The sequence below is a fragment of the Myotis nattereri genome (assembly GCF_964212035.1).
Source record: "Myotis nattereri genome assembly, chromosome: 6".
In the NCBI taxonomy this organism is placed as follows: Eukaryota; Metazoa; Chordata; class Mammalia; order Chiroptera; family Vespertilionidae; genus Myotis; species Myotis nattereri.
Window position 1 is genome coordinate 12548035 of NC_138081.1, and position 26833 is coordinate 12574867.

The 26833-nt window shown below is 47.1% G+C and overlaps 1 protein-coding gene and 1 pseudogene across 4 annotated transcripts in view; one reads left to right on the forward strand and one right to left on the reverse strand.

Moving 5' to 3' along the window:
• Nucleotides 1-23050, reverse strand: part of MOCS1 (molybdenum cofactor synthesis 1) — a 35410-nt gene extending 12360 nt beyond the window's left edge. For all 3 annotated transcript variants that reach the window (XM_081095047.1, XM_081095046.1, XM_081095048.1), the window contains exons 1-3: nucleotides 22834-23050; nucleotides 14893-15019; nucleotides 13416-13583 (exon numbers count right to left, since the gene is read on the reverse strand). In XM_081095047.1, the coding sequence (XP_080951173.1) occupies nucleotides 13416-13583; nucleotides 14893-15019; nucleotides 22834-22956 (418 nt within the window). In that variant the 5' untranslated portion in view covers nucleotides 22957-23050. The remainder of the gene's footprint in view (nucleotides 1-13415; nucleotides 13584-14892; nucleotides 15020-22833) is intronic.
• On the forward strand, nucleotides 4093-4812 carry LOC308521493 (abl interactor 1-like; annotated as a pseudogene). The gene has a single exon. The product of its transcript is annotated as an abl interactor 1-like (transcript).
• Nucleotides 23051-26833: the final 3783 nt, after the last annotated feature.

Below are 26833 nucleotides of genomic sequence, written 5' to 3' on the forward strand. Positions count from 1 at the left end.
AAATCATTGGTACTTGCTGCAAGTAAGAGGGTGTCATCTGCATATCTTAGCTTATTGATATTTCTTCTACCAATTTTCACTCCTTCTTCCTCTGAGTTTAGTCTAGCCCAGTTTTTTTGTATGTACAGTATGTGTACAGATGAAACAGAGAGATAAAATGCACCTTCGTCTGGCACCTTTGCCAATAGCAAACCATTCTGTCTCTCTGTATTCTATCCTGACGGTGGCTTCCTGTCCACAATATAGATTACGCTTCAGGATAATCAAGTGCTGGGACACACCCAGTTCTTCCAGAGCAACCCAGAGCTTTTCAAGATCCACATAATCGAAGGCTTTACTGTAGTTTGTAAAACCTGAAATTCCCTGGAGCTCTCCCATATCCAACCAATGTTCACACTGAAATCTCAAGTGCCTCTTCTTTTTCAGAATCCAGTTTGAACATCTGGCTTTTCTTGCTCCGTGTGAGGTAGAGGCCTTCGTCGCATCACCTTGAGCATCACTTTACTTGCTTAGGACATTAGAGCAGTGGTCCTATGGTTACTGCACTCCTTGACATCTCCTTTCTTGAAAATTGCGATGTATATTGAATGTTTCTAGTGTCATACAGAATAGCTAATATTCTAGGGAAGCAAACTTACAGGCTAAACTAAGGAATCCCTTGAGAACTATAACAAATACCCCCCCCAAAAATATCTAAAATATATACCAACAGAAGAAATAAGATTAAAACAGATAAATCAAGCAAATAAAATAGACATAATAAATACAGTTTAAAAAAGGATATTTATAATATAAAACAAAAATTTTCATTTTAAAAAACAAGGGGGAAATATTAAGTAAGAACATAGTTGTAAAATAAGGAACATAAGAAATAAGATGAGCAGTGGTATGGACACAGAAAATACTGGTGAGTTAGGATTAAAGAGCTCTCCCAGAAAACATGAAGAAGAGATTAAAAAATCAAAATATAATTGAAGAGCTGTGGAGGCTATAAGCAGAAGGGGCAACATCCAGACAACAGCGGTCCCAGGAAAAAAGATTAAACTGGAGAGAAGGAAATAATGGAGAAATAAGGAGAAAATGTTCCCCATATTTAAAACGGATGGCTTAGTACTGAAAGAACACTTTCATGGAATGGAAACAGAACAGACAAGGAACAGCCTATTTTAGACATATAGTAAAATTTAATAAAACCAGGTAAAAGAAAACGTTATAATAACTTCTAGGGGAAGAGAGCATATCACCTACCAATAGCAAGGAGCAGACTGACACTAGACTTTTCCCAACAGCATACTGGTGTAAGAAGACAATGCAGGGACATTCTTTTTTAAAAAATATATTTTTTATTGATTTTTTTTTACAGAGAGGAAGGAAGAGGGATAGAGAGTTAGAAATATCGATGAGAGAGAAACATCGATCAGCTGCCTCCTGCACACCTCCTACTGGGATGTGCCCGCAACCAAGGTACATGCCCTTGACCGGAATCAAACCCGGGATCCTTCAGTGCACAGGCCAACACTCTATCCACTGAGCCAAACCAGTTAGGGCAACATTCTTAACATAATAAAGGGGTGAACCCTGAACCCAAATTGTATATGCACCCAAATAACATTTTAAACTACTACTCGGCTACTTCAAAACATTATAAAAACTGCCTGGCTTGCCAGATTTAATCAGATTTACTATCAAAATTAGATTCACCATTAGACCCACATCAAAAAACTGTTAGAGGAAATAAATAAGATAAAAAATAAATTCAGAAGGTGCTACAACAATTATGGATGATCAAATACCTTGGTACAGTTTGTTGTTATCTTAAATGATGGACAGTGTACTTAGGAGAGACACAGGGGAAAACTATTCATAATAACCCATGAGAAAGTTCTAGAAAATATCAACAATCATTGGAGATGAGGGGTTGGCAAAATCAAGGGGAAACAACTGGGTTAAAGTTCTTGTCTTGATAGGAAGAAGGAGGAATCATTTATTTTAAAAACCAAAAAGGAAGAGAAAAACACAAATATATGACAGATAAAAGACTGTAGAAAAAAGTCCAAATATTTCATTAATTACAATAAAGGTAACTAGAATAACTGGTGAGTTACCCGTTAAGAGTCAAGAGATTATCAAATTTGATTTAACAAAAACAAAAGTAACAGCTATGTGCTGTTATAAGAGATATACCTAAAGGATAAGAACACACAAAAAGTTTATATTCAAGTCTTACTACAGCTAAAAGCAAGCTGATATAGCTTTGGTAAAATAAAATACATAGATCTTAAGGCCCAAAGTATCATTATGGAGAGAAACCCACTATATAGTGATAGAAGATTCAATTTATGAAGAAGACAACAATTCTAATCACATATGAATCTAATAAAATCACCTCAACAATGTATAAAATAAAAAGCAATAGGACCTCTGAGAGAAATGAACAAATCTACACACTTACTTATTACTGGCAGACCAAGCAGACAGAAAGCCAGCAAAGATAGAGATAACCAGAGGTTTGAACAACAAAATTACCCAGCTGTATCCAATGAACAAATATAAATGTCTCCATCCAATAATTAAAGATTAACCATTCTCCTCAAGCACAAGTAGGACATTTACAAAAACTGCCAATACACAAGATCATAAAGTCTCAATAAATTCTAAATGATTATCATGTAGATATATTCTCTGACTACCATATACTTAAATTATAATTTAATAATAAAAATATAAATGAAAAATCCTCATACATATGGAAATTAAAAGCACTACTACATATTTTATGAATGAAAGAACAAATCAGAATAAAATTAATAATTTAGATCTAAATGTTATAAAAGTGATAGGCTATGCCAGGATAGAAACAGAAATAATAAAATAGAACACAAATATACCATAAGAGGTTCAACAAATCCAAAACTAGCACAACAGACAAATCTCTAGTAAGATTTAAGAAAAAAGAAGAGTTAAAGCACAAATAAACTACATTAAGAAAAAAAGTTACAAAATTGCTAGTAAAATTGAGACTAAAAAGACAAGAAAGTATTACCAATAATTTCATACCAATAAATTTGAAATAAGAAATAACAAATGTCTAAAATAAAAATTTAACCCAACTGGTGTGGCTCAGTGGTTGAGTGTCAGTCTATGAACCAAGAGGTCAAGGTTCGATTCCTGACCAGGGCACGTGCCCAGGTTGCAGGCTCCATCCTCAATAGGGGGCATGCAGGAGGCAACCAACAGATGATTCTCTCTCATCATTGATGTGTCTATCTCTCTCCTCTCTCCCTTTCCCTCTGAAATCAATTAAAAAAATTATTTTTAATCTGGCAGGCAGGAGGGTGGTAGGCAGTTTGTATCTGGGCTGTGAGCTGCTGGGAACCTCCGAGACCTTGCTGCCTGTCGCTTTAACACCAGAGGAGGCAATGCGGAGTGGGAGGAACGGCAGAGCTGCAGATGTTACCAGAGGAGGAGATGCCATCTGGGAAGAGGGCGCTGATAGAGAGGTACCAGAACCTGACCCGGGTGGCAGACTACTGCGAAAACAGCTACATACAGGCGACAGACAGGAGAAGAGCTTTAAAGAGAGCACAGCCTACACAACCCAACCCTAGCTAGTGTTGTTTATCGAATAAATGCACTGGCCAACGATGTGCTCTAACTGCTGGACATCCAAGGCTCTCAGCCTCGGAAAACGAGTCTTCCATCAATCGTATCTCAAGGACGGTGGACATTCATAAGAAAAAGAGGCTTGAAGAGAGACTGGTATTTTGACAACAAATAAGAATACATCAAGAACCCACAAAATTGTCCGGGCCAGTGTGTCCAGTGGTTAGAGCGTTGGCCTGTGCACTGGAGGGTCATGGGTTCCATCCCGGTCAAGGGCATGCACCTGGGTTGCAGTTTCAATCTCCAGCCCCCATCAGATGTGTGCGGGAGGCAACCAATCAATGTGTTTCTCTCATTGATGTTTCCCCTCTCTCTCTCCCCCCAGCCCCCACACACACACCTCTTCCCTTCCACCCTCTCTAAAATATCAATGGGGAAAAATATCTTCCAGTGAGGATTAACAAAACAAAACAAAACAAAAAAAGAACTCACAAAATAATAGCACCTGCAAATATGAAGCACCTTGTCAGGTGTATTCGGAAACCTATGGACTATACAGTTCTGGACGATGAGGGCCACGGTGTCAAGCACGGACATAGTCAGCCTGCAAGAACTGGTGCACGGCTGAGACAAGTCCTCCCACGTCAGGCCAGGGAATGCGGGAAGAAACACTCCTTACAAAACCCTGGAACCTGTTAAACCCCCAGCAGCTCCTAATGAATGACTACATGGCAAGTCCTGCGAGGCGTGGAGGTCAGCGCGGCTTAGGCAGGACAGCTTCCCTAAGCCAGAGACCGAGGACACACAGTGGAAGTGGTGGGAGAAGTGGCAGCTGAGAAAGCAGTGGCACCAGCAGTACTGGCATTCCCTCTGCCATGCCTACATCTTCGCCACCCGCCACTGGACCGGTTGCTGATAGTCCAACTCCACCACCACCCCCTCCACCAGATGACATTCCACCACCGCCGCCTCCACCTCCAGTGGGTCATGAAGACAAGGAGGCCGCAGTAGTTCAGTATAACCATCCAATCATTGTACTGAGAAAGTTGTGGCAATATGTGATATGAAAGACAAGGATGATGAGCGATCGTTTATGGAGGGTGCAACGTGTATGCAATAAAGAAGAATGACGACGGCTGGCATGAAGGAGCCTGCAATCGAGTGACTGGTCTGTTCCCTGGGAACTATGTTGAATCAATCATCTACTAGATGATTAAATTTTCTTTTGCTTTTAAAGTGGGTTCTTACTGTGGGACTATTAATGGTTAACAAAATTGTCTTAAAATGTGCCCATATTTTCAGGACATGCTATTTTATTGGTATAACTGAATGCCTACCTGTAAGCATTCATCTTTGAGACAGTGTGTGTATTGCTAAACAGCAATTTATAAAAGAGGCTGCCCATAACTGATTATGCTTAAATACTTAATTTCACAGTATTAACTCTGGGGGTGAGGGGTATGATATTTAATGATTCAACTGTATCATAACATGTTTCGGCACAGCACGGTTACAAGTGCTGTGACAGACTGATATTAACGACAGAAACTTAAATGCTGGTGCTTATCATACACTATGTTTAGGTTCTCCCATTTTTGAAATATAACTAGTTGTTTAAAGCATGCACACAAATTTAAGTATTGAAATATACTTTAAAAACTCCAAGATGCCTCCAATTTGTGTAATATTTTCTAGGAGTACTCATACTTAGATCTCTTGAAATCAATTGACTCTTTATTTAAGGTTTCCATGTGAAACAAAACAAACAAAAAAGAGGTTATCTACCTGTAATGTTATAATTTGTACCTAAGTTTTTTAATGACAGAATTTGCATTATAATTTTTTTTTCATTCACAAATACATAAGTGAATCAAATGTTTCTGATCTTTTCTTCACTGATTTGCTTTTAAAAAATAAATAATAGGTACTGATTTATTGCATACAAAAAGTATCTACCAAAACTGACTCCAAAAGAAGTGGAGAACTTGAATAGTGTAGTAACTACTCAAGAAATTGCAGCAGCAGTTTAAAATCTCCCTGCATCCAACGGTTATGCATATGTGCATATACATTCTTCGGTTAATCTCACCCCCGCCCCCCTTCCCTCTGAGATTTGTCAATCTGTTCCATGCTTCTATGTCTCTGGATCTATTTTGTTCATCAGTTTATTTTCTTCCTTAGATTCCACATATGAGTGAGATCATGTGATACTTGTCTTTCTCTGATTGGCTTATTTCACTTAGCATAATACTCTCCAGGTCCCTCCATGCTTTCTCAAAGGGTAAGAGATCCTTATTTTTTACTACTCCATAGTATTCCATGGTGTAAATGTACCACAACTTTTTTATCCATTCATTTACTGATGGGCACTTGGCTGTTTCCAGATCTTAGAAATTGTGCTGCTATGAACATAGGGGTGCATATATTATTTCTGATTACTGTTTCAGGGTTGGTAGGATATATGCCTAGAAGTAGGATCACTGGGTCAAATGGCAGTTCCACATTTAATTTTTTGAGGAAAAGCCATACTGGTTTTCATAGTGGTTACACTAATCCACATTCCCATCAGCAGTATACTAGGATTCCCTTTTCTCCACATCCTCGCCAGCACTTGTCATTTGTTAATTATTGTGGTGAAGACCTGGGGTAGGGGGCGGGTGCAGGCTAGAAGGGGTCAATGGGGAAAAAGAAGGAGGGCATCTGTAATACTTTCCACAATAAAGATAAATTTTAAAAACAGAAATAGAGTAGCTTAATTATAATAACAAAAAGTAAGTAAATAAAAAGTGTCCAGGTTCCATGAGGAAACATTAAAAGCAGTCTCCTATTTCCACTACCATTCAGTATTGTACTTAAGAGCCTAGATATTGCAATAGGACAAGAAAGGGAAATTAAAGGCATATAGATAGAAAAAGTAAATTGTCTTAGTTGCAGATGATATGGTTGCTAGCACAGAAAACGCCAAAGAATCGAAAGACATGTTATAACACTGACAGTAGAGTTAGAGGATATATTATCAACAATGAAATGAGAAAATGTAACTTAAAAAATATGAGGCTGTGTCTGTTGGGATCCTAGCATAAAACAGAATTCATCCCAGATAGTTAAAATGAAGAGACTGTATTGAAAGAACTACTTACAAAGATATGGAAGGAGTTAGGGGCCTCAACAATAAATAGTACAGCACTCAGACTAGCAACATTGGGGACCCATTATTATATGTAAGGCCAAAGGACAGATATAAAGAGAAAGTTAAGCTAGGAGTCCAATTAAGGAGTCCATGGAGAGAGGCTGCCCTGTGGGAGTTCTAGTCTCAGAGGGAATACAGCTACTGTCAGAACCCAGTGTAGAAATAGAGCAGGGAGCAGTAAAAATAACCTGACCTCACTGGCGGGCTCAACCCATCAGGATCCCAACAGACAAGGGATCCTGGGTGATGTAGTTTCTTGGGTTCAGCCACCTGGAGCAAAAAGCAAAACAAAGTAGAGAGATGTCTGTGGGATGGTGAGTCTATGAATAAAAATGATATTAATTCTCCCCAATTTGATGTACATATTTTATGCAATTAAAATTTCAACAGATACACAATGAACATTCTGAAAAGAAAATTACAAAAAACAATCCATTTATAATAGCATAAAAATAATAAAATGCATAGGATTAACCAAAGTGAAAGACTTTAACAATGAAAACTACAAAACATTGATGAAGAAAATTAAAGAAAACATAAATAAGTGGAAACACATCCCATGTTCATGGGTTGTAAGATTCATTGTTAAATGTCAATATTACCAAAGCAATCAACAGAATTAATGCAATCCCTATCAAATTCCCAAGGACCTTTTTGAAGAACTAAAAAAAAAAAAATTCTAAAATTCATATGGAATCTCAAGAGGCCCAGAATAGCCAAAACAATCTTGAAAGAGAACAAAACTGGAACATATACACTTCCTGATTTCAAAATACATTACAAAACTACAGTAATCAAAACAGTGTGGTACTGGCATAAAGACAGACATACAGACCAACAGAATAGAATAGAGAGCCTAGAATACACCCTCTCATTTATGGTCAAATGCTATTTATGGAGGCTGCCAAGACCATACAATAGGAGAAAAAAACAGTTTTGGGTTTTTTTCAACAAATGGTGCTGAGAAAACTGGATATCCACATGCAAAAGAATGGAGTTGGATCCTTACCTAACACCATATACAAAAATTAATTCAAAGTGGATCAAGGACCTAAATGTAAGTCCTAACACAACAAAATTATTGGAAGAAATTACAGGACAAAAGCTTCTCAACATTCGATTTGGCAACGATTTCTTGGATATGAAATCGTTGGCACAGGCAACTAAAGAAAAATGGACTTCATGAAAATTTAAAAATGTGGGCACAGAAAGATACTGACTATAGAATAAAAAGCAATCCACAGAGTGAGAGAAAATATTTTCAAATTATATATCTGATTAGGGGTTAAGATCCAGGATAATAGAGGACCCTAAAACTCAATAACAACAACTGAACGCCCAACTTGAAAAAGGGCAAAAAATTTGAAAAGATTTTTTTTCCAAAGCAGATATATGAATGGCCAATAAGCACATGAAAAGATGCTCAACTAACCATTAGGGAAACGGAAATCAAAACTACAATGAGAAAAAAACAAAACAAAACTACAATGAGATACCACCTCATACCCATTATGAGGGCTACTATCAAAAAAATAATAATAAATGCAGGCAAGAATGTGAAGATATTGGAACTTTGTCACTGTTGGTAGGAATTTAAAATGGTACAGCCAATGTGGAAAACAGTATGGAGGGTTCTTAAAAAAGTTTAAACATAGGACTACATATGACCCAGCAATTCCACTTCCACTGTCTCTTTGAAAGCAGGATCTCAAAGAGATACTTCTGTGGTAGGCAGCTATACAGAGATGAGCAGAGTAAGAACAAGGACGATGGGACAGGTACAGAAGGTCACCAGGGAGACAAGTCCAGGGTGACCCTTCCTCCCCTAGCATACCGCTGATCAATCCGTTTAGATCCCCTGACCTTTATTCCCTAGAGATAACATCCTGGCCTCAGTCGTATTTCAGCTCCAGGCTCAGAAAAGCAGCAAAACCAGACAAGCAACGCCAAAGCTGAACTCAGGACCAGCTGCATTGAATAATGGCCCCCTACCTTGGCACCAATCAGTGGAGACCACAACCCTGAAAGGGCACATCTGGAAATCTGCTGAATATTCTACTGAGATCTTCCCCTGGGACCTCCCCTAAAATCTACACCCTTAAAACCGTTAGGACTCAGGACTTAGCGTGCTCTCCTTCCCTGGAGCACGCCCCTGCCTTTCCCTTCCTCCTCTCCCTTCCCATTCCCCCTGGCATGTTCCCTTAACCTTCCTCACTTTTAAGCTCCAAGAGCCCTCCTTTTGCCTCTGTAACTTGTTTCCTAAACCCATTTCTTCTATCACTCACTTCTTCCACCTCTGTGATTTTTCTAAGTAAATGTTCTCTTATAGTTTGAGTCTTGGCTCTGAATTCTTTCCCAGCCAGAAGTACTGATGTTGCTGACCCAGGTCCCATCTGACCCCACCAGTCTAACACCTGGTGCTGTTACTCCCGCCGCCAACATTTCTACGCCTGTTCATAGTAGCATTATTCACAACAGCTAAAACATGGAAGCAACCCAACTTGACCAATGAATGGATTATCAAAATATGATATATGTATACAATGGATTATTCAACCTTAAAAGAAAGAAAATTCTGCAATATGCTATAACATGGATGAATTTTGCGAACATTATACTAAGTGAAAAAAGCCAGTCACAAAAGTCAAATGCTGTATGAGTCACTTATACAAGGTTCTTAAAGTAGCTAAAAATCATAAAGACAGAAAGTGCCAAGGCCGAGGTGTGTGTGGGAAGCAAGAATTGGGTTATTGTTTAATAGATATAGAAGTTCAGACCTACTAGATGAAAAGCATTATGGCTATGGATAGTGGTTATCCTATATAATAAAAGCCTAATGTGCTAAGTGTCTGGTCATCTGGTCGTCCATTCAACCAATCAAAGCATAATATGCTAAGGCCACTCAACTGCTCACTATGATGTGCACTGACCACCAGGGAACAGATGCTCCGACCAATAGGTTAGTTTGCTGCTGGTGTCCGGCAGATCAGGATGGACACACCCTGGAGCCCTCCTGTGGTTCCTCCCTGGCTGGCCAACCTCCCACATCCCTCCCCTGCCCCAATTGTGCACCGGTGGGGTCCCTCAGCCTGGTCTGTGCCCTCTCGTAATCCGGGACCCCTTGGGGGATGTCAAAGAGCTGGTTTCGGCCCGATCCCACAGGCCAGGCCGAGGGACCCCACTGGTGCACGAATTCATGCACCGGGCCTCTAGTGGCTGTATAACTATTACCAGGGAATCAAACTTCCCCGTCGCTCATGGGAACAAGGTGGAGGTGCTCGGGGTACTGCTGAAATAAGAGCTCTCAGAAGCCCCCATGGGATAATGGGATGTGGAGAAAGGCTTTATTTGCATGAAGTTACATTGCTCAGGTTCCAAAGTTCCCTGCCCCTTAGCCAGTCCTGGAAAAAGTGCAGCTGGGGTTCCAGCAGTGTCAAAAGCAAGACCAGTGCCCAGAGTGTCTGCTCCATGGTGCAGCCAGGTGTAGTTCAGCATCCAAGCTAATTAAAATCCATTAGTCCATTGTGAAAGTCCCACATGGCTGTGTGGGCGCAGGGGAGCACAGGCCCCTGCAACAGGAGTCACAGGTGAAAGAGAAAGAGAGCTAGAACTTCCTCTGTTTGGAAATTTAAATATTCAGGTTTCCTGCACTGGTAGTGGCCATGCCTACTCTAGCCCCTGACTCATTTAGCTTCCAGGTATGACAGGTAAGCATCCTCCCATGTCACTCAGACCTTACTGGGCATGCATCTACATGTCCTTTTATCTCATCCCTTCCCCCATCAATCATCTGGGAAGAGACTTGGAGAATATTAGATGCAACTTTTTGTCAAAGCTGTATAAATGGCATGCCTATACTATTGGTCTTCCCTTTCCTCCTTCCCTGTTAAATAATAACCAGGTTATTACAACGGCATCACAACAATGTACAGGAAACACGGGGACTTAAGGTTGAACCCAGGCCAGAAGGCACACGAAGTGGCCTGAACCAGGGGGCTGTGCCTGACAGCCAGCCAAGTTCAGCAGGTTCAGCCTTTTCCTGGAACCCAGCTCTCTCTGAAGCTCCGAGGAGCAACCAGAAAAACTGGTCAGCTTCCCTGGGACAGGGTGTCCAGCCCAGAAATAATGGCAGGATCCCAGGCCGTGACCAGTGGTGGGTGGAGGGAGCTGGCCCTGGGGAAGGAAGGAGAGGGCTGTGGGGGTCCTGATCCCTGTCAGATGGCAGGCTCCAGGGGCTGCTTCTGCCTACGGCAGTGTCAGGGGCTCAATGTGCCCAGCACAGGCCCAGACAGAACAATGCACTCCAGAGAACACACTAGCTGAGCCAGCAAACGAGGCAGAGAGCCGCGGGTTGGGAGGTCCTACCTGGAACAGCTGGGGTGGGGCTGGCGGTGAGGGGGTGGAGAGCTCAACGATCAAGAACACACAACCTTATTTTCCTCTGATTTCATCATCTACAACCATGTGAGCAAAGGTTTCTCTCTGCCCGACCCTGGGGCATAGAAGCGGTGCAGGGCCACCCTTACAGGGCACTCCCTCCTCATTCCTCCCCGTAAGGCAGGTACCGTCTCCGTCCAGATTGTGAGAGTTGCCCAACGGTATGCTGTCAGTCAGAGGCACAGCTGGGACTCACACATGGGCATGTCCTGCCTCAGAGATTGCACTTTCAACCACTATCCTTTCATTGGACAAATCTTAGTGAGCACCACCTGTGTTAGGCAAGGTCCCAGGTGCTGGGAGCATAGCTGGAACAAACCCTGCCACAGTTCCCACAGAGTCCCACGGCCCCCACAGAGCCCTACGGCCCCCCAGAGCCCCATGGGTCCCTGAAAGCCCCATGGCTACCCAAGAGCCCCATGACCCCCACCAGAGCTCCACAGCCCTCCTTGGGCCCCACGGCCCCCCAGAGCCCCACGGCCCCCCAGAGCCCCACAGCTCCCTGAGAGCCACACAGCTCCCCACAGAGCCCCATGGCTCCCACAGAGCCCCACGGCCCCCCCAGAGCCCCACGGCCCCCCCAGAGCCCCAAGGCCCCCTGAGAGCCACACAGCTCCCCACAGAGCCCCACGGCTTCCACAGAGCCCCAAGGCCCCCTGAGAGCCACATGGCTCCCCACAGAACCAAACAGCCCCCCTCAGAGCCCCACAGCCCTCTGAGAGCCACACGGCCCCCCACACGGCCCCCCACAGAGCCCCACGGCCCCCCCAGAGCCCCACAGCCTCCTGAGAGCCACACGGCCCCCCACAGAGCCACACAGCCCCCCTCAGAGCCCCACGGCCCCAGCAAAGTCCCACAGTCCCCCACTGAGCCACACAGCCCCCCACAGAGCCACACGGCCCCAGCAAAGCCCCACAGTACCCCACTGAGCCACACAGCCCCCTGAGAGCCACACGGCCCCCCACAGAGCCCCAGGGCCCACTCAGAGCTCTCATGCTAGTTGGTGGAGGGGACAGACAATGCAAAGCAAAAAACCACATACAACCAAATAACATAAAGTCAAAATGAGACAAATCCCGTGGGGAAAAATAAGGTAAGACAGGGGTGAAGTAGGCGCTGCCACACTTTTTCTGCAAAAGACCAGACAGTAAATATCTATGGCTTTGCCGGCCACATGGTCTCCCTTGCAACTACTCAACTCTGCAAAAGCAGCCTGGGAAATATGTAACTGAGAGGCTTGGCTATGTTCCAAGAAAACTTCATTAATGGACAGTGAATTTAGGATTTCATTTAATTCTCACATGTCACAAAATGTTATTCTTTTGATTTTCTTTTCCAATCTACAGAAACATTAAAAAAAATTCTTTGCTTGCAGGCCACACAAAAAGGTGGTGGCCCAGATTAAGCCTGTGGGCTGTAGCGTGACAACTCCAGGGACAGAGAGTAGCTGGCGTGTCTATGTGGAAATGTACTTTATTTTTTTCATTTTTAATGATGTTTCAGGGTCTGTCTGGAGATGTACTTAGAGTGGTCAAGGAGGTCTCCGCAAGGTGACAACATCTGAGCAGGGACCTGACTGAAGCAGGCAGTGAGCCCTCCGCTCCCAGAGAGGGAGCAGCAAGTGCCAAGGCCCGGCACCGTGCCTGGAGGAGAGGAGGGGAGGCGGGGAGGCGGGGAGGCAGGTCATGTGGGCCCGGGCCCCTGCGAGGACTTTAGTCTCAATGTGACAGCAAGCCTCTGGCATTTACTAGCTTTGTGACCTTGGGCAAGTTAATGAACTTCTCTGAGCCTCATTTCTGAATGAAACGGAATAACAATGGTACCATCTCAGAGGGTGGAAGAACCTGGTGAGCCATAAAGCTCTAAATCAGTGATGGCAAACCTTTAGAGCTCGGCGTGTCAGCATTTTGAAAAACCCTAACTTAACTCTGGTGCCGTGTCACATATAGAAATTTTTTGATATCTGCAACCATAGTAAAACAAAGACTTATATTTTTGATATTTATTTGATATATTTAAATGCCATTTAACAAAGAAAAATCAACCCAAAAAATGAGTTCGCGTGTCATAGGCTCGCCATCACTGCTCTAAATGAATGAATGCTGCCGATATTAGTACTAATATCAGAGTCCAGCTGGACGAGGCAGGAGCTGGGAGAAGTGGGGACAGCTTCCGCCAGACTCACCCACGATGTCCACCACGTCGGGCCGGATGAGCGGCTCTCCACCCGTCAGCCGGATCTTGTCCACGCCTTCTTTCACGAAGAGCCGCGCAAGGGTCAGGATCTCCTCTGTGGTCAGCAGGTCAGCCTTGGGAGTCAGTGGGACCCCCTCCTCGGGCATGCAGTACTGGCCTGCAGGGAAGGAGCGCGGGGAATGATGACAGCAGCCAGGCCCATGATGTGCCCACCCTCACCAGGCCAGGACTTCCTCCTGACCCCACCCAGACACTGAGAAGTCTCGTCAATCTGAGGTGGTACAGACCCTAGGCCAGATTCTCTCTGGGCCTCACCTTTCTCATCTGTGAAATGGTAACACTCCCTCCCCACAGGGGGGCGGGGGGGGGGCGGTGAGGGTACAGGTTAAAGATAAGCCAGGTAGAGACCGAGCCTGGTTGAGGTAGGGGGACGCCAAAATGTTGACTCCTCAGTACTGGGCATTGTTCATCCTCTCTCATTTCATCTGGTTTGGGCAAATAGCTACCCTTCCGTGTGTGCGTCACGGGGTGAAAAGGCTGGGAAGTACTCTCTGGCCTGGCAAAGCCTACCACCAGCCTATCTACTCCAGATTACTGTCAGCGCTGTTTGATGGGTTGGAAAACTCAGGTACTATTTCAGGGCCAGGTAGCAGAATGGGGTAAAGGAGGTGGGCCCTGGGGGGTGAGGGCGCCATCCCCACCATCAGTTTGGGTGGCTCAGTGCTATCAAGGATTGGGACCAGATCTGTGAAAGGTCATGAAGGCTCCAGAATTGGTCTTTTAAGACTGAATAGATATGTTTGGTTCAACATTTACATATGCACACACATATTTCCTGGGCCATGAAGTGAACACATTTCTTACTGTGAACTACAGAGGAAGGAAGGGAGGGAGGAGAGGAAGGAGGAAGGGAGGAAGGGAGGGAGGAAGGGAGAGAGGGCCAACAAACTTGAGAAGTCAAGCAGCGGATACACCCCCAGGGCAGTCCACGTGGGATTATGAAATGAGGACTCTGCATCATCTTGACCCAGATGACCTTGGGCAAGTTAATGAACTTCTCTACACACTGGAGTGTCTCCACAGCTCAAGTGTTGGCCATGGGCCCTGCTGTGGGCCTCATGTGTATAGTGTCTAGCAGGGCACCCTGGCACGTCCTGAACGCTGGGCACTGCAGGGCAACAGGAGGGAGGAAGAAGAACCCTGAGGAGTGAGAGATGCAGATCCAATCTCAATCCCAAACACAACAGCAATTCTCTACTCAAATCTAACCCCACGTAGAATCCAGCTTCCAGGATCATAAAACTCAGCCTGGACCCCAATATTGTTCTGAACCCCACCTGGCAAGCAAGGCTGTGGGCAGTGGGGAAGTCAGAAAGAGGAACTGGGGACATCGACAAGGAGCCCTGGCACGGGGAGATTTCGGCAGAGGAACGGGAGGGCAGAGAGGGCCCAGGAAGGAGACTCACATCTGAGGTTGCACTTCTCGGTGAGGGAGATCCGCAGGTAGCTGTGGTGGCGGCCAAAGCTGTCGGTGAGGAAGGCGGAGAAGGGGGCCGCATGCTCCCTCAGGAACTGCCTCCGCCTGGACAGCTCCTGCAGGGACAGGTCAGGTCAGAGTGGAGGACACTTGCAGGAGTGGAGCCAGTTGAGTCCGACTGGGGGAAGCCTATCTCTGGGACATCATCCCTCCCCATCTGTGCAGCAGCACCTCTCACCTTTCCAGCCATGTGGGTCGCACAGCCCTGAGGGAGCTGGGGTTCCCCCTCCCCCAAGACTGGCCTGAGGGAAGGACCTGATCAGTTGGCGTCCCCACCTGCAGGACATGCCCACCCCCGCCCTCAGAGGAAGCCTGCCCAGGAACAGATATCTCTTGGACAGGTCCCTGGGACAGGAGGTCCAGGAAGGAGGCAGGAAGGAACAGGTAACTGAGAGGCACCGTGGCACCATCGCTGCATGGCTGGGACTTGGTGAGCCACCTCTCCAACCAAGGCTGCCCCTTCCCTCCCTTGACCATGGGAGGGAGAAAGAGCTCCAAGCAAAACCACCAACTCTGGGTGTCACACAAGCTGCCTCCCCCTTAACTATCTCCCTGTTGGCTGGGGTCCCCGGGGCATCCCCAATGCCCAGGAGGACCCAAAGGGCCAAGCCACCAGGAGCAGCTGGGGAGGATATACACATGGGAGGGCTCCCCGCACACAGGCCAAGGGGCGAGGACAGCACAACCTGGGAGACCTGCAGAAGGAATGAGGCTCCCAGCCCCCAAGAGGGCAGAATGGAGGGGCCGGAATGATCGTGCAGAGATTACTCCAGTCTTTATCCTTCCCGACCCACTGCAGGAAGAATTACGAACCGTTGTCTAAGGCCTGAGGGGAAGGAGGTTGCTGGAGGGTCCCTGGAAGGCCCAACAGCTCCTGGGGAGAAAAGGAGGCAGCCAGCCTCACCTTTTCCAAAGTCTGATCTAGTCTGATCTCCCACCTTCAGAGCAAAACCCTGGGTCAAGACAGATGCTGACGAGACCATTGCTACAAGAAGGAACATCTGCAAAGCATCTTAAAGTTCCAAAGAATGTTCTCTGTTCAATTAATTCCCACATCTTCACAACAATGAGGTACCATCTCACACCTGTCAGACTGGCTATCATCAACAAATCAACAAACGACAAGTGCTGGAGAGGATGTGGAGAAAAAGGAACACTCGTGCACTGCTAGTGGGAATGCAGACTGGTGCAGTCATTATGGAAGACAGTATGGAGTTTCCTCAAAAAACTGAAAATGGAACTCCCATTTGACCCTGTGATCCCACTTCTAGGAATATATCCCAAGAAACCAGAAACACCAATCAGAAAGGATATATGCACCCCTATGTTCATAGCAGCACAATTCACCATAGCTAAGATCTGGAAACAGCCTAAGTGCCCATCAGTAGATGAATGGATTAGAAAACTGTGGTACATCTACATGATGGAATACTATGCTGCTGTAAAAAAGAAGGAACTCTTACCATTTGCAATGGCATGGATGGAACTGGAGAGCATTATGCTAAGTGAAATTAGCCAGTCAATGAAGGAAAAATACCACATGATCTCATTCATTTCTGGATAATAAAGACCATTATAAACTTTTGAACAAAAATAGATACAGAGGCAGAGCTGTCTTGAACAGACTGTCAAACTACAGCAGGAAGGCCGGGGAGGGTGGGAGGGCAGAAGTGGGGTGGGTAAGAGATCAACCAAAGGACTTGTATGCATGCATATAAGCATAACCAATGGACATAAGACACTGGAGGGTAGGGGAGGGGGGAAAAAAAGGAGACATACGTAATACTCTTTGTAATACTTTAAGCAATAAAAAAGAAAAAAAGAAAAAAAAGAAAGAAAATAAATAAATAATTTTTTATGAAAAAAAAAAAAAATAATAATAATAATAATAATAATTCCCACATCTTCTCCATGAAGAATCCAAGAACACCCCTGGCAGAACTGGATTCAAATCCAGGTCTCTGATTCCAAGTTCTAAATCCCTTCCTCTGATGGACAGGGTGAGTCCGAGAAGATGCATGGGGCAGTACGAGGGGCAGGCGAGGAGAAGCCATTTCTTTAGAACCTTTAGAACAATGAAATCATGACCTTGGCAGTCATCCCCAAGGCCGATGGGAAGGGCTCTGATGAGGCAAGAACCCTACTTTCTGGGCCAGGTGTGACCTTACACCCTGGGAAAGCGCCCTAATTCCTCAAGGCCTGTTTCCCAGCTGTAAAATAAGGAGAGAATAATGAGCTGAGGGGGAGGGCAAGGGAGGGGCCTGGGAGCTCGTAGGTAAACACCTAGGATTAGGATTTTGTAATCTAAGAGGCAGAAGGCCTCGGGCCCTCCTGAGGTCCAGGGTAACTTTCGCCTGCACCCAAGAGGGAGAAACATTGATGCCAGTGACCTCCTCAGCTCTGGCTGTTCCGCGAAACCACTTGGGAGTTTAACAAAAAAGTTCCTCTGGAGATCAGTGAATCTGATCTCAGAGCACTTGTGATTTTAATCTCTCCAGGTGACTCTAATGTGCAGCCAGGGCCAAGGGCCACAGCCCTACTAGGGAGAGAGAAGGGACAAGAATGAGGGTATGAGGGTGTGAGGGTGTGAGGGTGTGAGGGTGTGGGGGTGTAGGGGTGCTCCCGTCAAACTTCCCTCACGCTGCCCACACTGAGGCCAGTTCCCCCTGTCCTCTGAGGAACCCTGCTCAGTCATGGCCAGGGAGCAGCAGTCACTTCTCAGAACTGCAGTCTAATGTCTAATACCATCCTAACCATACCTTCCTCCCTCGCTCCCACCGCCTTGCCGGCGGTAGCCTTGAGGGTGGGGTAGGGGACGCTCAGAGCCAAGAGTCCCACTGGCCACCAGAGCCCAGGAGGTCAGACACCTGGGAATCGGGATTCAGGGCAGAGCTGCACCTGCTTCTCCATCAACAGCTATTTGCAATTCATTAATTTGTCAGTCACCCCAGACCCCACCTCCTCACTTGCCAAGATGCCTCTCCTGACCCTCATGGTAACACACAGGGGAGGCGGCTGGGTGAGGGAGGAGCCAAAATAAATCCAGGAATTGGGAGTAAGTGAGGGCCAAGGAGTGTGACTCAGCAGAATCAGGGAGCAAGCAGTGTAATGGGGCATCCACAAGGAAATTAGATGCTCTGTTCTGGCTAGGGAGCGGCAGGCCCATTTCCACTTTGCAGCCTGGAGTGACCTTATCTAGGTTCATTTAGACTCTGTACTGCCAGCACCTGCCCAGCCTCCTACTCTCACTCTCTCTCTCTCTCTCTCTCTCTCTCTCTCTCTCTCTCTCTCTCTCTCTCCCTGTCCCTCTCCCACTTTCTCAGATATTAACAAGCCTCACCCCGGCCTCTTTTCTCCTCCAACACTGCATGTCCAACTTTTGTTCTTCTAGTTTCTTCCTTTCCCTTAAATCTCCTTGAGGAAAAAAATACCAGTGCCAGTCAAAGGAGCCCAGGGCTCAGAGGGCACAGCCACAGGCAGGGGGCCAGCAATGCCTCCCCCAGGAAGGGCTAGACATATCAGAAGTAGAAAGCCCAAGCTGCTCAGATGCCTAGGGCCCCAGCCTGGACCAGGCTGCTTCCCAGCTGGGGAGCCCTCCTGTGGGACTCAGTATCCTGGTGTCCACACTACATGTCAGTAGCAAGTGACAAACTGTGTCAACAAGCCAAGAGGCAGGCTCCTACTCCAAAGAGAAAGTTACACTGGGGTCATCATGCGTTTCCGGGTTGGCCTCTGCTGCCCACGTGGTGTGGGGTGTTCCCTCGGCTCCCAGCTCTGCTTGCCCGGCAGCATCACTGCGGAGCTTCTAGCACCGAGGCCAGAGCCTGCCAATGGCTCTGGGCGAGCTTTGGAGTTGTGTTTGTTTGAAGAGCTGTAGCTTTCTCCCTGCAGCCTGGCCTGAGGGCCACTGGCCCAGCCACCCCAGGACAAAGGCAGCAGCAGCTGGTTGACTCCGGGCTGGTGGCTGTGGCTCCAGCACAGGCTTTGAGAGCAGGCAAACCTGAATTACAAGCTTGGCTCTGCTCCTTACTAACTGCCTGTGGAGCAAATTCCTTAAGCCTTGGCTTCCTCATCCATATAGTGTGGGTAACGTTTCTACCTAACGATGGGCGGTGTTCCTGGCACAGAGTAGGTATTACATATGCGATTCCTGCCATTTTCTTAAAATAACTCCTACTTACACGCATGCAACCATCGATCAAGCATTCTTGAGCAGCACTAGTTGTGAGTGCCATGACTAGTGCTCCCACCCTTCCGGGTCCTGCGAGGCCCTGGCCTTCCCACCCACGGCTGGGACTTAGACCTGCTGCCACAGCACCCAAGGCAGGACAGTGGTGTCCGATCCCTCCAGGACCACCAGTACCAGTGCCAATAACCAGTTCTCAGCAGCCTACCACATGCTACCACCTGTCTACCTCTTGTCTCCCTGCCCAGGGCAGATTTGGGCAGAGTGGAGTGGCGTGGGCCAGGGTGGTACTAAGGTGTTACGTGCCTCACCTGGCATTAGTCACTTGGGCATTAGATTTCAATGGTAAAGGCCAGTCCCCGAATAGCTCTAGAGCAGTGATGGCGAACCTTTGGAGCTCGGCGTGTCAGCATTTTGAAAAACCCTAACTTAACTCTGGTGCCGTGTCACATATAGAAATTTTTTGATATTTGCAACCATAGTAAAATAAAGATGTATATTTTTGATATTTATTTGATATATTTAAATGCCATTTAACAAAGAAAAATCAACCAAAAAAATGAGTTCGCGTGTCATAGGTTCACCATCACTGCTCTAGCGTATACACAGGGTAGCAGGGTTATGCAGGAGAAAAAGCACACGCCGAACTCGAATGTCAGTGGCCCTGCCTGACCAGCAGTTTGCAATGATGTATACCCCGGGTGCCTCAAAATTAACTCCTGCCACGTGAGAGGACTTAGCACAGCGCCCAGCCCCCGGCCTCACTCCCTCCTCCCCTCACCACCCCCTAAGTGTGAGGTGTACACACCTACAGCTCCCTCCTCCTACTCTCCTCCCCACCCTAAGTGTGAGGTGTACACACCTACAGCTCCCTACTCCCCTCCTCCCCTCCTCCCCACCCTAAGTGTGAGGTCTACACATCTATGGCTCCTGGGGAGGAGTATCACACTTACGGAAGCAAAGCTTTTACAGAGCTGCCCAGGCTGGGAGTCCAGATAACACCCTGCCTGCCCTGTCTTCTTTCCCTCCATGTGTCCTGCCCCAGGCCAGGCCCTGCTGTCCTTCCTACCTTCTCCTATACCCAGTTCCTTCCTCATAACCTGTCTCCATCATCTCTCCTTTCCAGCCATTTGCACAGCCGGGTGCCGTGGCCTTGCGGAGTCCCTCTCTCCCCTGCCTGAGGCAGCAGCCCCAGCACCCGAGACCAGTCCCCTGTTGCCCCAACAAAGCCCACATGGAGCCTGAGAGGGCGGAAGAGGGGTGCAGTGCTTCTGGACTGGGGTAAGCCCTCTGGAGAAGACTGTCCGGGCTGCCCCAATCACAATGGCAGGTAGCCATCTCTCCCCTTCCACGTGCCCATGTGCCCACATCCCCATGTGCCCACACGCCACCACTTACCCTTTCTACCTGTAGAAGCTGCTCAACCTGTCCTTGGACCAACCCCAAGGCCTCCTTTCAGCTAGCCTCACAGCCAGCTCTCACACCCACACCCCAACACAGAAATGTTATCTACCCAGTGGCTTGCCCCTCTGTCTCTCCAAGCAACCCCCGCGCCCATCCCAAACCAGAGGGCCCAGGCCCTGTGCGGGGTGTGGGAAAAGGTACCCTGCAGGAAGGAAAGGGGGATAGGGTCCCAGAGGCTCCCACCCCTGATCCCGCCAACTGGAAGGCTCTGGGATAGGCTGAACACATGTGCTTCCAGGCTTGTCTCACCTTGAGAGCCTCCAAGACATTCTGTGCCCTCCCCACTGTGTAAAGACAGGCTGCTTCAAGCCTCCGGTTTTGAAGACCGGAAGAGGGAAGAAGTGGCAGCCCAGGAGCCAGGGAAAATTGGAGGCTGAGCAAGATTGTAAACTTGGGGCTCCCTTTCCTGTGCCTACGGTCCATGCCCCTCACTTGGGTTGCAAACAATCAAAAATATCTGCTGACTCCACTGCAGGCAGATCCTCGTGCTGAGCGCTGTGGGCAAATTCCAAGAAAGGCAGGAGAGCATCCGGCACTCCAGGGACAACCTGTCCGATGAGGACAACTGTAGAGGGGAACGACCGAGATGGGCGGTCTGTGGTCCAATAGTTGACAGAATGACTATCTTGAATGTCCAGGTGGGAGGAGACTAACGGGACGCCGCATGGGCCAGTGGCAGCAAAGATAATAATTACCACAGACACATGCTTACCAGAGCACGTACGCGTGCCAGGCTTTGTTCTAAGTATGCGTGTGTGTGTATATACATTATAGTCCCTATAGCCACCTGATGGAGTAGACACTATTATTCCACTTTACAAACGGGAAGAGGGGGCACTGGGAGGTGAAGTTCACACAGCTAGGGAGCAGCAGGGCTGGGACTCACATCCAGGTCCTCTGTCCCACCGTCCATGCTCTCCCTGCTCACGAGAGCTCCCTTCCCAGTGCAAAGGAAAGGGTGGGGGCAGGCTCCCCTCCGTCCTCCCCACCCCGTCCTCCCCACAGGCACTAGAGTTTGAGTTCCTGACCCTTACAGCCCTGTGACTCCATAAGCCCTCACACCTGAAATACACTCTGCTCTTCAGATTTATAGACTCGACTCCATGATTTCCCGTGAGGGCTGACGCACTTAGCACAGGTCCTCTCCTGAAAGGTCTAAAACGAACTAGGGGCGGGGGAAGCAGGAACGTCCCTTTTCTGGAACTGTTTAAAGATCTCTCAGCAATCTCAGCTTTCCTACTTCCCCTCAGTGGAGTGCAGAGGCCAAGAATACTGAACATTTTCTCCATCTCCCAGCAACTGGACCGTCTTATCTGAGGATCCCAGAGGGGACCGCAAATTAGGCTCCCCCTCATTGGGCAGTAGTGTGGGTGGTGGGGAAGCAGGAGATGCTGAACCCCAGGACGTGAAGGCTTGTGCTGGCAGATGGGAGGAGAAGGACCAGTTGGGTCTAGAAATAAGGTTTCACCAAATAAAAAGATATGCTTCTCCCCAAATTATTCTCTGGCCACAAACACAAAACAAGAGCAAACTTAAAACTTGTGATTATAGGAACCACTCTGAGGGATGCTGTCAAGGACTGGGGGGGGGGGGGGGAAGGGGGCTCCCCACCCTGAAGAGAGAGATACCGAACCCCTAACCTGAAGGGCCCAGGTCCTGCTCCCTGCTGGCTGCCCTAATTGCGGCTGAACCCTCCAGAGGGGAGTGAAGATGAAACAGAAAGTCAGAGCCCTGTGACCACCGAGGTGACAACTACTGGTGGCACCAAGGTGACATTTCTAGGCAGTGTCACACTTTACAGAAGGGTGTCTCAAGAACACCTGGTCATACCCAGACAAGTCCGCTGGGGGGTGGGGAGGAAATGTTTAAGGAAGAGGTTGAGCGTGGGGCGGGGCTGAGAGGGGTACTGATAACATCTCCTAGGACCCAAAGCCCTATCCGCCTGCCCCCAGCCCCGGAGGCCACTCAGACCTGGTGGGGGCTGCAGAGCTGGTGGGCAGGGAGGTGCTTAAGCAAGACCCCCAAGGAGCGAGCCCCTCCCCCACCCCGAAGTATGAGAGACGGGCAGTCCATCTAGGGAACATCACTGCACCCCTCTCCCCACCCCCAATAAGCGACGAGGCGTCCCTCCCAGGCTAGCCTGGGTGCTTCTCGGGGCATAGGGGGCAGCTTGCCAGGCAGCCGCCCCCGGGAGGGTGCAGATGCGGCGCGCGGGCTCACCTCCGCCGCAGATTGGGAGGGCTCCCCGGGTCGGAGCTGCGTCACGGGAGCCCCTGAGCTGCAGCTCCGGACACTGGACCTCAGGACCCGCCGCAGCATCCGGGACATCGGCCGCGCCGCCATGGAACCTGTGGGCCTGGGCGAGACTCGCCTGAGTAGCCGGCTTCGGGAGCACTCTCGCCCGGGACTCGCCGCCCTGGGTCATCCCGGCCAGGGCGGGCGGGGGCGGGGCCAGCGCAGCCAATCGGCGTTGGTTCCGAGCCGTGCAGCCAATCGGAGAGGGCTCCGTGCCGCGCGGCCTTTTGGGAGTTGTAGTCCACGCCGTCTGCTCTTTTTCTATGCCAGGTAAGAGTTTCTAGGGTTTGGAAAGCACAAGTTCAAACTCAGGGGAAATCCGAGGTCTTTTCCTTCAGGCTTCTCTGGCTGTTCTGGTCCTGTGCTTAGGCCGTGATGTAACTGACACAACGTTCTGTAGGCAGAGCAGGACTAGGGACAGGTGAATAAAGCATTGCTTTGGGTGCAAAATTTAAATAAGAGCGTGCCAATAAAGTAGGTAATCAAGATAAATAGTATTTTAATGCAATATTTTGAAAAGTCAGAATCAATTCAAAAAAATTATCAACATTTTATGTAAAAACGTGATCTCACCCTGCATACTTATGACTCATCCCACTCCTTCTACTGTAGTCTAGGCCCTGGTTGTAGACGGCCAGCTGCCTCTTTCAAGGTATACTTCTCCACTTCTGCTCCCAAAGAACATTCACAATCTTGGCCTCACCGTTTTAAAAAGAAGAATATGGAAGAAGTCATAGACTAAGTGGATATCATTTTTGTAATGCTTCCTACCCTCCAAGCAAACTCCATGCTAGGCATCATGTGCACCTACAATAATCCTGCAATGAACAGAGCATCAATATGGCAGCTGAGGAAACTGAGGTTTAGAGAGGTTAAGTAATTTTCCCAAAGTTGTATAGTTGATAGATGGAAAAGCTGGGATTTAAACCCAGGACAATCTGATTCCTAAAGTCAAAGTTTAGTATGTGTTAGGAATGGATGGGGAGATCTCTCTCTCTCTCTCTCTCTCTCTCTCTCTCTCTCTCTCTCTGAAACAAAGAGCTACAGTCTTTTAAGATTTTGGATGGTAACACACACTCAATAATGAATCTATGTACTAAGAATCTTTATACTCGCCGAAACCGGTTTGGCTCAGTGGATAGAGCATCGGCTTGCGGACTGAAAGGTCCCAGGTTCGATTCCGGTCAAGGGCATGTACCTGGGTTGCGGGCGCATCCCCAGTGGGGGATGTGCAGGAGGCAGCTGATTGATGTTTCTCTCTCATCGATGTTTCTAACTCTCTATTTCTCTCCCTTCCTCTCTGTAAAAAATCAATAGAATATATTTTTAAAAAAAAGAAGAATCTTTATACTCAAACCAGCCTATTTATTGCATCCAAAACTCTATTGTTGTGGAATAGCAAGACCCAAACATCGACTGGAACATACCAACTGCCAAGTGCATATTAGGAAATGGGTATAGAGTTTCTGGTCTTGCAGAATCAACAGACTAGTGGAGAGGAAAGAATAACTGATTGTAAAACTGACTAGAACAAAAGGCAGCAAGACCGTCAGAAAAGCTGAAATGATTTTAGCCTTAGACTCAAGATTTCTTATGATGTTATTCAAAACATAGACAGTACATTACAGAGTGTGGGGGGGTGTCTGGATATGTTTGAAACTGGTGGGGACAGGCCTGACAGAAATCTGTTTACAAAGGGCCTGAGGACCACTGAGGACTGTTCAAAGCTCTGCCCACTGCTGAATTTGATGTCTGGATTTGTCAGGAGAACTGGGTGTGGGGGTGAGGAGAACAAAAGCCATATTTTCACAGGTGAGAAGTCACATGACATAATGAACCTGATCCAGTATCAAGTCCTTAGGATTTAGAGGAAGTGGACATTCTGTCCTGAGCTATTGACTTTTCATATTACTGCTGTAACAAGTTGCCACAAACTGGTGGCTTAAAACAGAATTATTCTCCTACAGTTCTAGACCAGCGTTTGAAATGAGTTGTACTGGGCTAAAATCATGAGGTTGGCGACTGTGCTCCCGCCGGAGGCTCTAGGGAGAAGCTGTCTTCTTTGCCTTTTCCAGCATCCAGAGCTGCATTCCTTGGCTCAGGGTCCCCTTCTTTGTCCTCAAAGCCAGCAGCGCCGCATCTTCTCTCTGTGACTGCGTCTATCCCGTGGCCTGCTTCTCTTCTGTCTTAATTCTCCTTCTGCCTCCTTCTTATAAGGATATTTGTCCTTGAATTTAGAGACCACCTGAATAACCAGCCCCCTGTCTCTTGTGTCCAAATGGATCTGGCCAGTAGGAAGCACAGACAGGAGATCAGAGAGCAGAAGGAGAGAGAATTGAGAGTACTGCGTTCTCCTGCTCCCTGCCTGTTTTGATGTGGCTGTGGCAATGACTGTGCCCTTCTAGAACTACAGCTGGTGTCACACAGCTCCTCTGCAATGAGTCCAGATCTTGCCAGGCCCAGTAACTCCATGCCTAACCCTGTCCTTCAGGCTGCGGTGGGGTTGTCTTTCCCCTGTTGATTGCCATGAATGCCTCCATATCCCTGTTGGCCACTTGAACCCTGCCCACATCTCAAAAATGGCTTCTTCAGTAAAAATAATAATAATAATAATAATAATAATAATAATAAAATAAAATAAAATAAAATAAATAAAATAAAATAAATCCCTTCAAAAATCCCATGTATGCTGTCTGATCCTTGCTGGTTCCATGACAGATGCAAGACTCAAGGACTTCTCCCTCCCATAATCCCCTAGCTTCACCTTTGTTAAAATAGTGGCAATTGGAACAGAGAGACAGTTTTCTTGTTTGTTTGTTTATTATTTATTTGTTGATACGCCCTTTGAGGGTGGTGCCAAATCTAAACCATTTGTAGCCGTAGCACCTAGCATTGTGTTTGATGCACAGTAAGCTCGCAATAGGTGTGCATTACATGGTACATTTTGTATCCTTTACTTGCCTTTCTAGTCAGGTGGCTGTATCAGTCAGGAGGAGACAGATTGTGCTGTTATAACAAACAACCCCAACATCTCAATGGCTGAAAACCACACATGCTGTTTTTCATTTGTATTTTATGTCCAGCAAGTGTTAGCTAGGGATGGTTCCCCATCAGTGTTGTCCTCACCCTAGACCAGTGATGGCGAACCTTTTGAGCTGGGCATGTCAGCATTTTGAAAAACCCTAACTTAACTCTGGTGCCGTGTCACATATAGAAATTTTTTGATATTTGCAAGCATAGTAAAACAAATATTTATACTTTTGATATTTAGTTTATATATTTAAATGCCATTTAACAAAGAAAAATCAACCAAAAAAATGAGTTCACGTGTCACCACTGACACGCGTGTCAGGTTCGCCATCACTGCCCTAGACCCTGGGTTGATGGGGCAGCCAATAGCCACATGGAACATTGACAATTACCAAGAGGAAAAGATTACAGCAAAGAGCAAAAGTGGCTCCTGGAGCTTCTTCCTGAAAACGTCACACATCACTCTGTTCAGAGCAAGTTGCATGGCTACATCTAATTTCAAAAGGAAGTGAACCTTAGCCTTCCCACAAGGAGTTCCTGGGAAGCAGATATTAGGAAAAATCTTACACAGGAACTAAATTCCCCTTGTGCTCTGATGTGCCATCCAGGCTTTTCCATTCCTCTGGGCAGCTCTTCCTTTTAGTCATCCCTGTGGCTCCCCTTTAACACTGAGATTAGCCCCGGTGGCCTTACATGTCTGGGCAGGTCAGCCATGAAGTGCTGATTTTAGCACTCCCTTGTTTAGAGTCTGCCATCAGCAAAATTAAGAGGAGAGTTTGTAATACCTCTTTAATTTAGTGGTTCTCAAAGGATTTGTTTCTGAGGTCAACTATTTTCATAATAATACTAAGATTCATCTGCCTTCTCATGCTCCCATGGCTGTTCAGAGTTCTTT